This window comes from Halyomorpha halys, unplaced genomic scaffold (genome assembly GCF_000696795.3).
Source record: "Halyomorpha halys isolate HHAL.00 unplaced genomic scaffold, Hhal_1.1 Scaffold760.1, whole genome shotgun sequence".
NCBI classification, from domain to species: Eukaryota; Metazoa; Arthropoda; class Insecta; order Hemiptera; family Pentatomidae; genus Halyomorpha; species Halyomorpha halys.
Window position 1 is genome coordinate 702,515 of NW_027106953.1, and position 15,454 is coordinate 717,968.

The 15,454-nt window shown below is 30.1% G+C and overlaps 1 protein-coding gene across 1 annotated transcript in view; it reads left to right on the plus strand.

Annotated features, from left to right (window-relative positions):
- LOC106685957 (RCC1 and BTB domain-containing protein 1) overlaps positions 1–13,149 on the plus strand; it is a gene marked incomplete in the record, with an annotated part of 18,720 nt that extends 5,571 nt beyond the window's left edge. Inside the window, 7 exon segments of the mRNA XM_067045247.1 lie at positions 704–846; positions 921–1,009; positions 1,208–1,365; positions 2,020–2,144; positions 2,237–2,334; positions 2,479–2,609; positions 9,313–13,149. Coding sequence (XP_066901348.1) covers positions 704–846; positions 921–1,009; positions 1,208–1,365; positions 2,020–2,144; positions 2,237–2,334; positions 2,479–2,609; positions 9,313–9,453 — 885 coding nt within the window.
- Between the last annotated feature and the right edge of the window lie 2,305 nt (positions 13,150–15,454).

Below are 15,454 nucleotides of genomic sequence, written 5' to 3' on the forward strand. Positions count from 1 at the left end.
GTTCAAAAGGAACCTTTACTAGCCCAACCGTGAAAAGAAAAGAAATGGTCGAATTTTGTTATTTTTTATTTTCAAATAAGTAAAAATTAAAGAAACCAAAAAATATACAAACTAGAAGAAAAAAAAAGAAAGCTTAATAATGTTACAAAATTAAATTAATTAGACAAAAAGAGAGAAAAAAAGTCTTATTTCACCGGTGATTGGTGGGGCCCCGGTTGAGGTTGTTCTGAGAGGATGTTCTCGTGGAAGTAGGGACGTAAGGGACGTATTACCCGCCTTGTCCTCTTGGAGGATGAGTTGAAGTCCGCCCGCCGTTGCTAAGATGATTCAGCTGTCGAAGATGGCCAGAATGCTGGTAACTACGAGTGCGTAGTGAGTAGATAAAGGAGACGATACGGGTTTGCGGTGAGACGTTAAGAAGTTGTCTGTGTGTTTGCCGTATAAAAAAAACAGAGCGGATTTTTTTGTTTTTTATATCATATCTCGCATAGTTGATTACCGATCATATGTTGGCCGCAACAATATATATATATATATTGTTACTATTATATTTAAAGAACTGCCTCTTGTAATATAAACATACCGCTTTAGATTCTTGTTAAGTAATAAATCATGTGCTTTATAAAATAATTAAATCGGCTCAATATTTTTAGAATCTTCTGAGAAAAGTTTTGGAAATATATTTATTTTTATTACTTCATAGGTGGTCTGTGGATGTTCACATACTTTAGCTTTATCGGATGAAGGTAAAGTTTATGCTTGGGGTGCCAATTCATTTGGTCAACTGGCCTGTTTGAACAGAACAAATTTCTTCTCACCAGAACAAATTCTTGAGGATATTGGAAGGTAAATATTTCAAAACATCTTTTCCTTCGATGAGATCTTTTAGTTATTATTATTAATTATTTCACTGCGTTTAGAATTGTTGACATTGCTGCTAGTCATTACTGTAATATTTCTGCTGCTATGACACAAAACTCAAAAGTATACATGTGGGGCCAATGCAGAGGTATTTTATGATTTTTTACAATTTAAATTCATATAGATTCATATAGACCTTGGTTGAAAATTTTCATTCTGAAACAATGTTTCTTCAGAATAATAATATCCAACAATAAAATAAAATTGTCACCATTTATATTTCATTCATCTGCACATATTTTTAATTGTTGGAAAGCAAATTATATATAGTGTAATTGATTTTTAGGTCAAATTGTTTTGCAACCTATCTTAACTCCGTATAGTAGTCTTCATGAAGTATTTGCTTGCTATTCTACTCCCTCAATTACGTATAAACCACTAACTGTCGCCTGGGATCATGGGACTAAGGTTTATGACAGCATTAAATCATCATTTGATGATCAGGTTTGTAATTTCCTTAGTTATATCTGTTATCTATTGTTTAAAATTTATACATGACCCATCAGGATGAATTTCACTATCAATACACATGGTATTAATAAAAAACAAATTGCTTTTTTAATCTTCGAAGTGTTGGTTGAATATGAAAGAAAATTATGTCAGTTGAATAAATGATAATAAAAAATACAAAAATCTGAAAATTAATAAAGCAGTTTTAGCTCCATCAGAAATGAGCAACCCTCTTGAAAAGGAAATAAAAGATGAATAGCAATATTTATGGAATGAAAGCCCAAGGAGTAAATTAAAAATGACGTCAAACCCTGGGGTACCTTCAGCTGTAAATGTTGTAGATAAGAGGTCGTTATTGCTTCATTCCTATAGGTCATATTGTAAAATTCTAAAGCCTAAAAGTATTTTTTAAATCAGATTGGTAGTTTCTGAAATGTGTGTTTAAACTATCAAACTCTTCAGCTTTATATCCATATGGGAAAACATTTTTGTATCTTGGTTAATTAATATATAATATTGTTTATATTATATCTAATAAGACCAATAAGTATGCAGTTTGTTTTAAGCAACTCAATATATTTGTGTATAATTTCTGATTAAATAATAAAGCATTTCTCTCTATCATACCTTATGTTTTTTATTTTTTAGAGTACAAGTGATCTCATAATTCGTGTTGAAGGCAAAGATATATATGTTCATAAAGCATTATTAAAAATACGATGTCAGCATTTTAGATCTATGTTCCAGTATAATTGGCAGGAGGACTCAAGGAGGTAAGTTTTTCATAAAAAAAAATATTAAAAAAAAATCACATAATATTTCATTGTGTAGTATCGATTTTGTTATTAATAAGAATGTTTAACAGTGTTTTGGAGATAGAGCAGTTTTCTTACACAGTATACAGAGCTTTTCTCAGGTACCTTTATACAGATCAGGTTGATTTACCACCTGAACAAGCGTTAGGTAAGTAGTAATTATTAAAAATAAAATATGAAGTTATAAATTTATAAAAAAAAAAAATATTTAATATGCATTGCATTAATTTTAGGTTTTTTGTATAATTAGTTTATTTAACAGATTTAATTAGATTAATTTATTTATTTACAGAATTATTGGATTTAGCGAATGCATACTGTGAAGATACCTTGAAACGACTTTGCGAAAGAGTAATGAGGCAAGGAATTGATGTGGAAAATGCAGCATTACTATATTATAATGCAATAACATTTCATGCCAAGGTGAATTTATTCATTAATAATTCTTTTTTGTTCTTAAATTCACTTAAAATTTGAGTATCTCGGCACACCTATATTTAAAAAATGGAATTCACCTTAAAATTATTTAAAAAATGATCTAGTATTAATTTTATCCTCTATTTTTGTTGAAGCATGCATGAGTCTATTTCCCTTGACACGCATAGATTTGGAAATAGGTCATTTTGGTTTAAGTTTGAAAAAAAAAGGGGATTAGTGTAGACAGAGGGCCTACTATAAATTTTATCCAACATGATGAACTTCTTTAGCTTACCCATGTGAAAAACGTTTCCTGTATACACCTATTATATGAAGGCCAGATGCTACCTCATCTTAGAATGCTGGTTGGGTTAATGAGTGTACTGTAATTTAATTGAAAAACTTGAAAGTGAACAAAAATAAATTTATTAACAATTTATAGGTTTTTTGAACAAGAGAGAAACAAGATACTAGAATCTATCGTAAATACAGGTTGTTGTTGTTGTTGTCTGGGGCTTAAGGGCGTAAAACCCTGAGGTCATCAACGCCCATGTAAATACAGGTTATAAAGGGGTAACCAAAAAGAAACATGTGAATTTATAATTTTGAAGTAGAGGCAGTGAAGATGGTTTATTAATGTGTTGTTGTGCATGAAGATCTGATGCATCGTAGTCCATGAAGATGGTTACTGTTGGTAATGAAAATTAAAGTGAACTCACTTAGGTGAATGAAGGCGGGATCCTATCTCTTCTTTTCCTCCTCCCTGGTACTCGTCCCCAGTTGGAGAGCTGCTTCCCTAATTTGCTCTCTCATGGCGATTGAATTAAGGAGAAGAACTAAGATGATTAGTGAATGGTTTACAGAAGGAAAAATGGAGCTCTTTCAAGTTTTGTTTGGTACACAGCTAGCTAGAGAGGGGCTTTTTTTTATTTTGGCCACATGGAGCGCTAGTGTTACTTCGCATATGCATATTATTTGCTATTAGCTGCATAAATTATGGGAGGTCTTTTGTTCATATCTTCCATTTGAGCGGAACACCTATGTTTCAACAGTGGCTTTTCCTATAGATTTTAGTTCCAAACAACATTTCATCAATCTTGAAATTTAGGTTATTACATACTCAATAGAAGTATGCTGAAAAAAAAGATAGTTTCTAAAAATAGTAATTTTCAGAAAAAAAAAAAAGGGGTGAAGATAAACTAAAATCTTTTTCTTCGAGTAGAAGATTCTTCCCGACTTGTTTGATAGTATAAGTTAAGGAGGTTGGTAAGAATGGGATAAGGAGGAACAGGGAGATCTACAATCTTTGCAAGGTAAATAGTAATATAGATGTAACAATGAGCTACACAATAAGCTAGGAAGACAGTTAGGCTGGACACACTGCCACAATGGCAATTCTATGAAAGTTACTCAACGGAAGGCTCAATAGGACGAGAAGAAGAGGCTGACCATGACAGGAAGATGGTGTCATCCGAGATGCCTGAGACCTGAACACCCATAACTGACTAGTGACTACACAAGATTGGGTCATCTGGCAAAAACTTATTGAGAACGCCACATTGTTCTGTAGCACCAAGGAAGTTAATTAGTTAAGGGGATAAAAAAATGAAGATAAAGATAGTAAAAATGATAAACTCCTAAACCCAGCTATATGATTTCCAGTGGCCTACACTTAAATAAGTTAACAAATCACTCAATAAGTCCCCGGTCTGACACATATATGGCAACATTGTTGAAAGACGCATGTGATTTCCGGACAGTACTAGCCTTCAAACAGTACATGCCTAAATTTCATAGCATTATGACTATTAGTTTAGTGGTTGAAGTCGTTTTAGTGATCCCAGTTTTGTAATTTTCAAGACAAAACTTAAGGAAGAAGGTTTGTGTGCTGATTAAACACTGTTTTTTATGAGAAAAATACTGTTAAAGCCAAACAGTGGCTTATGGGGACTCTACACTAGAGAAATCAACTAGTACTGACTGGTATGCTGAATTTAAATGGTGTTATACATGTACCGTTGATGCTGAACACTCTGGTCACCCAAAATCGGCTGATGTTCCGGAAAACATAAAAAATGTCCTCAAAATAGTTTTAAAAGGCCGTAAAATGAAGTTGTGTGAGATAATTAACACCTTGAACATATCAGAAGGTAGTGTCTCAACAATTTTAAATGAAAATTGGGGCATGCGCAAGCTGCTTTCAAAGTGAGTGACGCGTTTACTCACACTGGACAAGAAACAATGACGTTTCTACTATTCATAGCGCTGTTTGGAGCTGTTCAAGCAAAAGAAAGGATTTCTTGCATCGGTATGTGACAAACTTTTTTTCAACTCCTTTCCCGTACTTGATGACTTCACGCTATTTTAGATACACAATTTCTTGAATTTCATGATTATAATTCGATCCAGATATTTCCAGTTCCATTTCCTTTTCCAGTGTACATTTTTTCTGTTTCCTTTTCTTCTTGTCTGCCACACAATAATAAAGAGAATGAGGATGAACCATTTTCTTGTTTGCTTCATTCTCAAAATTGTTACCTTTTAAGAATTCTATTTCATCGGTAGCTTCAATGATTTCCTTATGTTTAAACCCTACAATAAAAGTTGTTGCTGTATAAAGGTCTTTGATGTGATTGTTTACATCCTCTTCCATTATTACCAATTCTATAGTTTTTCCTAGATCCAGTTGTGCTTGATGTATATTTTGTATTTTTTCAACTTTTGTTCAATCATTCTTTTTAATGACTTTCTAGATCCAATTCTTGATTTATTTTAATAATTACTGCCGAAGTTCAATCCCACATATTGTAAGATGAACTGAATGATAATTCTTCAAACTACTACCCAAGTTAAAATACAAGCACTACATACTACCTGAGATGAGCAAAACTTAGCTAGAGTTGAAACTAATAGCTAAAATTGCCATGGATACGACCCTTATTCATGAATGAATCATTGATAAATAAATATCGTATCCATGGCAATTTTAGCTATTAGTTATAGTGGAAACTAATAGCTAAGATTGCCATGGATACGACCCTTATTCATGAATGAATCATTGATAAATAAATATCGTATCCATGGCAATTTTAGCTATTATTTTCAACTCTAGCTAATTTTTGCCCATCTCTAATGTATACCCGAGGTTATTTCATAACTAGTGGACATTAGGAATCCTTTAAGGAAAAGTGAAGTAAACATCTAATGACAAATCATTGGTTTTTGAAAAAGTGCTGAAAAAACATTGTAGACATCTAATTTATTTGTCTCTGCTTACAAATTGTTTCTTAAAGATCTTTTGGTTTTCTTTTTTTTAATTATTTGTTTCAGGCTGGATGAGTATGTTTTTCTAATTTGGATCTTGTGTAGTGTAGTCTCTTGGTTATCTAAATGGATGACGATTCTGGTGACCAGTCTATGTACTGATTTTAATGGAATATTCTACTTCATTTGTTGCAAGTAGTCTTCATTTCATGCAAGTAGTCTTCATTTAGATTTTTCAAACTGATAATGTTTTATTACAAACTATTTCCTATTCTACATTCTATGTAGTGATTATAATATAATAAGGGTGTTTATGGGTTAAGCATCCAAGCTGAAAATATGAATTAGAGATCTTGAAACAAGAAAAAAATTCCTTATATAGGTTATTTCCGTTTACAGACTTAAGATGATATTCATGTCTAAAGATTTTCATTGTTATGAATTATTTAGGTTATAATAAATAAATTAGTTAGTGTTCTAACTACTTTACTAATGAAATTTGATCATCAAAATTCCACAATAAATGTTGTTCAGAGTGATTCAAGGAAATTAAGGCATTAAAGACAGGATCAAAATCTTTTTTCCACTGCTGTGGTGCCCAAATGGCAATGAATATGTACTATTGTCATGTTCTGCAAATCTGATATCACATAAATTTTTGGTTTTAGGTGATATTAAACAAAAAGTTTATGCATACTTAATTCTTTAACCCGACAGGAGTCTCTAACTTTTTTTCCCCTAAGAGGTGTGCCATGATTATTTATCTCAAGGTAGACGACAATTTGTACTATTTTGGTTATATAATTGGATGTCATGTTGTCAAAAATCTTTAAGGTTACTTTCAATGCAATTTGAAATTGAAATTATAAATTGCAGCTCTTCCATTAGAAGCTAAAAATTCAGATTTCGTAGATCTATGATCTTGCATCGGTTCACGATTTAAAATTAGAAACACAGGAGGTGTCTAGATGAGCAAAATGCTCATATGAGATGAAAAAAAATGTCACTGTAGGTGTGTACTGGTGAGAGAAATGCTCATTCTTACTGTTGCGAGGAGGCCAGAGCAAAACTAAATTGTTTATGGATGAAAACAAGTGGTAATAATAACATGAAAGGACTAACTGAAGGTAGACAAAAGTATAAAGAAAACAGATGGAATAAGAGGAAAATATAGACATTTATTTCCCAATATGAGCAAACTGCTCAATGCTGCACCTCTCCCGGGTTAAGAAGAAGGTTAATTGAAACTTGAAAAACAGTAGCACATATCCATAGCTGTTCGGTCACCACTGCTGTGTAAGAAAGATGACAAGCCTGTCTTTTAATTCCTTGATTACCTTGAATCATTTTGAACAATATTTGATATGAATGTTAATGTTCACATTCCATTAATAAAGTAGTTGAACCACATTAATGTATTTATTATAACCTAAATAATTCATAACAATGAAAATCTTTAGATGTGAATATCTCCTAAACAAAGCGTTACCTTCATGCGGGATTTTTTCCTTGTTTTGAGGTCCTCCTTGATTCATATTCTCAGTTGGGACACTTAACCTGAAAATCCTTGTATAAATAAAAGTCAGATTTATTAGAAAGATTCATACTTAATTTCGGAATCTCCAGGCATTATGGAAATTATATTGTATTTCTATTTATTATATAAATCTGGGATTAAGGAGGCTCAGTATTAAGACTAGTATTGTTGCCTTTCTGTCACTGTCTCAGGTCCCTGAGATAAGATAAAATAGCAGTTGGATGAGGTACAGTTCAGATTTTTATTATTTGAACAATAATAAGTGAAGTAAGCTATATAAGATGCGGTGTTTATTTTATTGGTTCCACTTTACATCAGGGAGAGAATCAAAGAGATTAGGAAGCTACCGGTTGATTCATAGATCACTTGAAATGTTCTAATCAGTAGAGACCAGAAATCTATAAATTAGCTCATACCAGCTAACTTCCCATGTGCAATAGGCTCTTGCGATTTTGAAAAATGTTACTTGTTAAAAAAATAACATTCCTTTGTATAAAAAAAGAAATAAAAAATTAAATTTACTGTTACAGTACACACCATCGCACAACTTTCACTTGCAATCTTAATTTGAGTTGAAATTAATCCTCACTCATTTCATAATAGCAATTTTTATTATTCACGATGACAATACTTACTGTTACTATATTTCTGTATAATAAAAATAAAATACTGACTTGTCATAACAATCATTGAAACACAAAAAAAAAATTATCAAGCTGGTGGAAAAGAAAAATCTGGGCATGCTATCGTCTCTCAGATAAAAATAAATTTTGTATTGGAATAATCTTTCATATGGTAGATATAAATATTTCTAAAGTCTTTAGCAATCCATTGGTATATTATACACCTATATTACTACTCTTACTTTCAGAAATTTGTTTTCAACTTGAGAAAATATTGTTTCCTTTTTTTTTCTCCTTTGGTTAATTCTCAAATTCTTTCATTGTTTAAATTTATCCATACTGGTGTTCCTCAAGGTAGTATCCTCGGTCTATATAGCTGACATCCCAACCAATCCCAACACTATCCTCACCATGTATGTCGATGAAATTTTTGCTTTCAATTAATGAAAACTCTCTAATCCCATAACAAAACCCTTGAAGAATTGTGTCATAATTGAATGATTAAAATAAATCCCATCAAATCATGTTTGCTCTTTGCCCTAATCCTACGGACTGCACTCCTCTATTCTTTAATAATATTCGACTTACCCCTGTCAAACAGATCCACTATGTTGGACTACATCTGGACAAAGGACTTACTTAGAACCCTCATGTAAGACTGAATAGATAGGAAACTGAATGTCGATTTTGACTATTACAGCACTTACTAGACAAAAAGTTTAAGCTTCCAATCCATTACAAAAGACTGATCTACATGACTCTAATAAGGCCTATCTGGGCATATGGAGTTGAGCTTTAGGGCTCCACTAAACCATTGAATTCCTTCTGTACCCAATCCTTACAGTCCAATATTCTTTTTAAAATCCTCAATGCTTCTTTGTTACAAATTAAATCATGCATAAAGACTTTAATGTTCCAGATGTAATCAATCTGGCACTAACCAGATATCAATCCTTCTATTCTAAGCTCCTTAACCACCCAAATCCTGACTGTTTTCTTTGCAATTCCTGAAAATACTCTGAGGTGTCTGAAAAGAAGATAACATGGCTTCAAGAATGTAGAAATGTTATTAGAGTGCTACCAGTGGGTAGTTTCTCTACAAGTCTATCATGCCATTGTATTATAACTAACATGACATTTATTATGTATATTTTTATGGAAATGCAAAAAAAAAAAAATATGCATTTTACCTGGGTTAGAGAAAAAAAATGTTAAAAACCTTTGGATTTTATGGCAGTCTACTGGTGAGTCTTCTCATGTAAATATATATATTTTCTGGTTCCAGGAGCTAGAGGAGTTCTGCTTTAGATTTTCTCTTAATCATATGACTGCAGTTGTGCAGTCTAAAGGATTTGCTTCCTTGGATGAAACTACCGTAAAAAATTTTATCTTCAAAGCAGCTAAAGCGGGAGCATTCAAGACTTAGGTTATTTTTATATAATTATTATAATGGATATTTTTATATAAAAAAAAATTGTATGTGTGAAGTTAACATATTATTTTGTTTTAGTTTTTATAGAGTTTTTTATTATTTTTTTTATTTCTTGTTATATCTCATAAATCATATAAATATTATATACATTCATAGATAAAATAGTTTTTAGTATACGCGTATAACTCACATGTTAAATCTCTAAGCATGAATGGCTTTAATAGGATAAAATTCAAGTCGAATAGTGATATTTTATTAAATTAATAAAATCGTTTACATTCCATGAATAGTGAGAGTAATAATTAAGTAAATCAGTTTTTATGAAATAGTTACCATATGATTGTATTTTCAAATTTTATATATTCCTTAGGTCCAGATAAATAGAAGGTGGCAGGAATATATAAATTGTAAAAGAATAAACTAAATTGTTAGTTATCATTAACTTTTTAAAGAATCTTTAAATTTATTATAATTGTTGCTGATAGGCAAATCTTTGATGTTAACATTTTTTTTAAATAAAAAAATTAATTTAAACAGAGTTTTCACTGTTTGGTTTGTAGGAAAGTATATTTAATGGGCAAAATTGGCTATACTGAAATTAACATATGGCCAATTTGAACATTTTGTTTTTAACTTGTCTGTTGAGTGGTATAAAGTTTTATTACTATGTTATAAGATATTCCAAAACTTATTCATGTTTACAAAACATAATGATGTAATTTCATTTCTATGCTCATAAAAATAAAAAATATTTACTTATGTTATTTATAAATGTTTAACAAGAAAATTGCGTTTGTTTAAATGAAATGTCAAATAGTTCTTTGTTTTGTTAATTTAGTTTATTTTACGTATTATGTGGGTCATTCTCTGAGAAAGTGTCAATTCAAATGCAACTATTAAAAAAATGAAAACTAAAAGTTGTGCAAAAATTCTCAAATGGATCAGAAATTAATTTTTGACCATTCTTATTACATTACATTTTGGTTGTAGTTATACATGAATATATTTAGTTGATGAAATAAAGATAATTAAGAAAATATCTCTGTGAACAAATGACATTTTTTATGAGAGATTTGCCATTTTTTCTCAAGCTTCATCAATTTACACATGTATAATTTTTTTTATTCATTTCCATAATTTTCTAAAGTTCTCCGGAATCAGCAAAATTTTTCAGTGTTCATGAAATTTTCATATCTGCAACAACCATTTTTAACTATTTGAACCAAAAGAGAAGTGTATAATTTTCACTAGGAATAAAAGTGGGTGAAGGAATGAATAATTTCATGCTCTTATTTTTCATGGATTGTTTTCATATTTTTCAACTGACTATATATAAATGGAAACAATCTAATAACTCAGAATGTTCTTAATAGATTAATTAAAAACAAAATCTTCAAATGTTTTTTGTTTAATGTTTAGAAACCTGTTTGATTTCTAATACAACATACAGTGCAATAGTCTATGTTTATAATATCTGAAAAAAAGTTACAATGAAACAAGATTAAAATATTAAATATAGATGAAAAAAATATTTGGCCCAGACCGTTGCAATTGATAGTGGCAGTTGGAAGCTAGGATAACAATGCAATGATCTCCAACCTGAATGACCGTGATTTCTAATACAACACACAGCTTCGGGGGATGGGATGTATGTATAGTCACAAAGGGTATTTCATCCTAGCATAGAAACATGGATTTGTAGCAAATCTACCAATTTTACTAAATCAGTTATTCAAATTCCACCATTACAAAGTATCTAAATATTCAATGATCTCCAACAGTGATTTCTAATCTCACAATTATGATTAAACATGATTTTTAATTTAATAACCATGAATATCTGTGATTCCTGTGATCTAGTAATCATGATTAAATGTAATTACCCTTGATTTTCCATCTATGAATTGATTAACCATGAATAATTATGATTAAAGATACACTGATTTCCAACCTGAATGACCGTGATTTCTTATATAACACAGCCTTGGGGATGGGATGTGTGGATAGTCACAAAAGTTATTTCACCCTGGCATTAAAACATAGATTTGTAGGAACTCTGCTACAATTATTACTCGACTGTTAAATTCAATCATTACCTATCAATTCGTTATTTAGCAATAACCGATTTTACTAATTCAGTGATTCAAATTTGTAAAATATTTCAAAATTCAATGATATCTAACTGTGATTTCTAATCTAACAATTATGATTAATAGTGAATATCTGTGATTTCTAATCTATCATAATTAAAGATGCATTGATCTCCAGTCTGAATGATACTACCCACTAATACTACACAGCCTCGGGGGATGGGGTGTATGGATAGTCACTAAAATTTTTTCACTCTGGCATGGAAACAAGGATTTGTAACAACTCTACGATAATTACTACTCGACTGTTCAATTCAATTATTCAACAGATTTTACTAATTAAGTTATTCACATTTGCAAAGTATCTAAAAATTCAGAGATCTTCAACTGTGATTTCTAATCTAATAATCATGATTAAAGATACAATGATTCCTAACCTGAATGATTCATTGAAAAGCAACTCCCAACTGATTTGATATATTGGTTTTCAGAAAATATAACCTTATCTGGTTGCCACTGGGTTAAAAGATAATTGAGTGAGGAAAAGCAGAACCCAAGAAAATAAGAGAGAACTGGAGAGTTGAACAAATGACACCAAACCTCTGGACATAGATTTCTTCAGCTCTAATATATTTTTGTTAATCTTGAACTGTTAATTAAATGCGACTAATGATCTCAAATTTGTAATTTTTTTGTAAAGTCTTATGCACTGATATGTGCAAAGTCAGAAAGGTTGGGTCCGGACAAGATGAATGAATAACACATTATTCACATATTTAAATTTCAATTTATTTATTCAAAATTATTTACTGATGTCAATTGGTGGGAATGTTAGCTAGTTTATCAGGATACTTCTTTTGGTTACAATATTATTTATGGAAAGTGGACATGGGCTATGGACAGCATTTGAGACTTTCTGGGAAAATGACCATTGTTATATTTTCCTATTACAGTGATATTTATACAGCATTGTTTAGAACAGGGGTCCCCAAAATAAGGCCCAATACTGGCCTGTGAGCCAGGATCTAACTGGTTTTTTTTTATTCTTGGAAAGTGTAAATAACTCATAAAAAGTAATTACCAGATTTTTTTATTTTAAAATTATAACATGTTTTTTTGAATACTTTGTTTTTAAAATATTGTTTAAATTTTATGAGCTTTTATTACTATGTTAAAAGAATTTATTTCTGTTTATGAAACCTGTTGATGAAATTTCTTGTCTACTTTTCATAAAAATAAAACCTTAACTCATTCTTTGTTAATGCTATACAAGGAATTTTTGTGTTTAAATGAAATGCAAACAATGCCTTATTTCTTTATTTTTATGTGGTAGGAATTTCCTGATTTTAAAATATGTATTAGTAACTAAGACCAAAACTGCTTTATTCAGTTAGTTTGGATGTTTCAATAACATCTAAAGTATAGAAAATGCATATATTCCAATTTAGAATTGTATTTTTATTTTATTGAACATCTGGAGGATTTGAGTTTATGATCTTTATCTCTACTCCATTCCATTTTATTTTACTAGATAATTAAATGTTATTAATTTTTGCTTTTCAATATTTTTATTTTAATTAATAAAAGAATTTTTATTGGATTTTGTTATTTTTTTTTTTATGATTGCAGTGACTATTCTATTATTTATATTATTATCTGTTGACTTTAGCCAAAGGAATTTATGCGTACATTATAATCTTGGTACTCCAAACACTCCAGTTATCCGAACCAGTGAAAAAAAAAAATTTTAAAAAAAACTTGGCAGGAATTTTTGTTTTCGAATAAAAGTGCACATGTGTAAAGGACACTTAGATGTATGGGAAAGTTATTGTAATCACGATGCAAATTGAAAATGGAAATTTTTACAGTTTCAATATCAGGTAATCTAATTCCTATGGAAGTGTTCAGAATATATTTTGTTAGAATTAGAAATACATAATATCTATTATATAAATCATTTGATTCCGTGAAACTAATTTAATTAATAGTAGAAACATGTATAATACAAATTTTTTTGGCGAACTAGTTTTTTTTTTTGTATTATGTTTTAAATAAATCCATACAAAGTGCATACTTTTATAATTTTTTTCATTTATAAATGAAAAATATTATAATTTTAACAAATTAAATCATCACTTAGCATAACCAGGATAAAAGAATACAGTTTTTGTTTTTCATTTTTTACAACTTCAATCTGTCGAATTTTTAATAAACTATGTAAAAAAAATTAAATAAATAAAAATAGTTATGTATATTCATATTGCTGAATTTTTTTACACTATTTTCCCTAATATTTTCTGTAATCTGAACTTTCAAATTACCGAGGTACACTTTATTTGGTTTAATGGTAATGTCCTTCGCTAAGGGCAGGTCACTCCATTGGTAGGTAAAAAAGTAGAAATAATTTCTGTGGGTATGCTATGGATTAAATAAAATTCAATCCTCTGATTTCTATCAAGATGGTACCTGCCTCTTGATCCATGTCTCAGACACTTTTTGCTTAAAACAAAAAGTAAAGTTTTGAAATTTGGCTCTAGCACTATTGTATTAAAAGATGTATTGAAGTACTTTGTTAAAGTACAGGATTTTGTACATTCAAATACTGTTGTAATAAAAGATTGTCTGCAAGTCAGAATGTTAAGATGTATGGTTTTTCTATAGGAGTCTGCTAGCATAAAGATTTCTATGCTACCTTTGCTAAGTCCCTACTGATTCAAGGAAATTTCCATGCATAGTTACTAAGATAAGAGAAAAGTTTAAAGTTAATCTATGTCTTACTAAATCCCATATTATGTTCCTCAACACAAATGATAAAAAGTAAATAATTAGTTAGAATTTTTCAGAAAAGCTAATAAAATTTTTGTACAATGTTTTAATAGAATATCCTGGTTCTTGAAGGACCAATATCTTGAATGAAAACCTTCCTTGTTAGTATGGAACTCCGCAATGCTTTCTTATTTTTGTGTTTTTAAATGATTATTGCCATCCATAGTTGGTTCACTAAGTCATACATAGTAGTTCGTTAAAATTCCAAGTTATCGCAGAAGTATTAGCAAAGTAATTTATTTTAATGGAAAACTATTTTCTAAAGATGATAAAAGTTAACCACTCTCTGAGAGTACATAGGCCTATTATGACAAATTTTCCAAAAAATCCACTGCATTTTTAGTTTTATAGCCAATGACTCCTAAAGTAGCTGAACTAGGTAGATTATTGAAATTTAATGGATTAAATTGTGCATATTTTGGGATATAACAAGTGTATGTGTGGACTTATATATCATCTTGGATTTTAAAATTAATCTATTTTTACTGGACTGGTGTGTCCAGTGCCATGTGCAGTGCATTTATATTTTTTTTATCAGAAATACATTTACAATGAATAGATATCAAAATTTTCTTTTTTATTGAATTTGGTATTTCCAAATGTAACAAAGTTTATGATGTACACTCTCATCAATATTACGTGCTTAGATAATCTTTATTTTTTCAATAGTTAACGCTCATTATCTGTTAGAATATTATTAATTTTTATACCTGGCCTAAACAACTGGAACGATAAACGTCCTTAAAAAGGATATATTGAACTATTTCAAGAAATGCACAGCGGAAGTTCATTTTATTGAAGAAAAGGACTAAAATTTTCGCTCATTTGAACTTGACTGTATCTTGTTATATTTCTATTCTACATATCGCTACTTTACTTGGCATATATAGGAAAAAAAAATTATTTATATTATTTTGAATTGGACATATTTCGCAAATAGTACTGTCAACTTGGATCGTTCTACAGATTGTCTCAAAGTTAGGTAAGTGGGACTGTATCAAAGTAACCACAACCTAGAATTTTTTCTAACCTCCTCAATGTCTTTATTTACAAGCAAATACTATATACAAAATAGACAG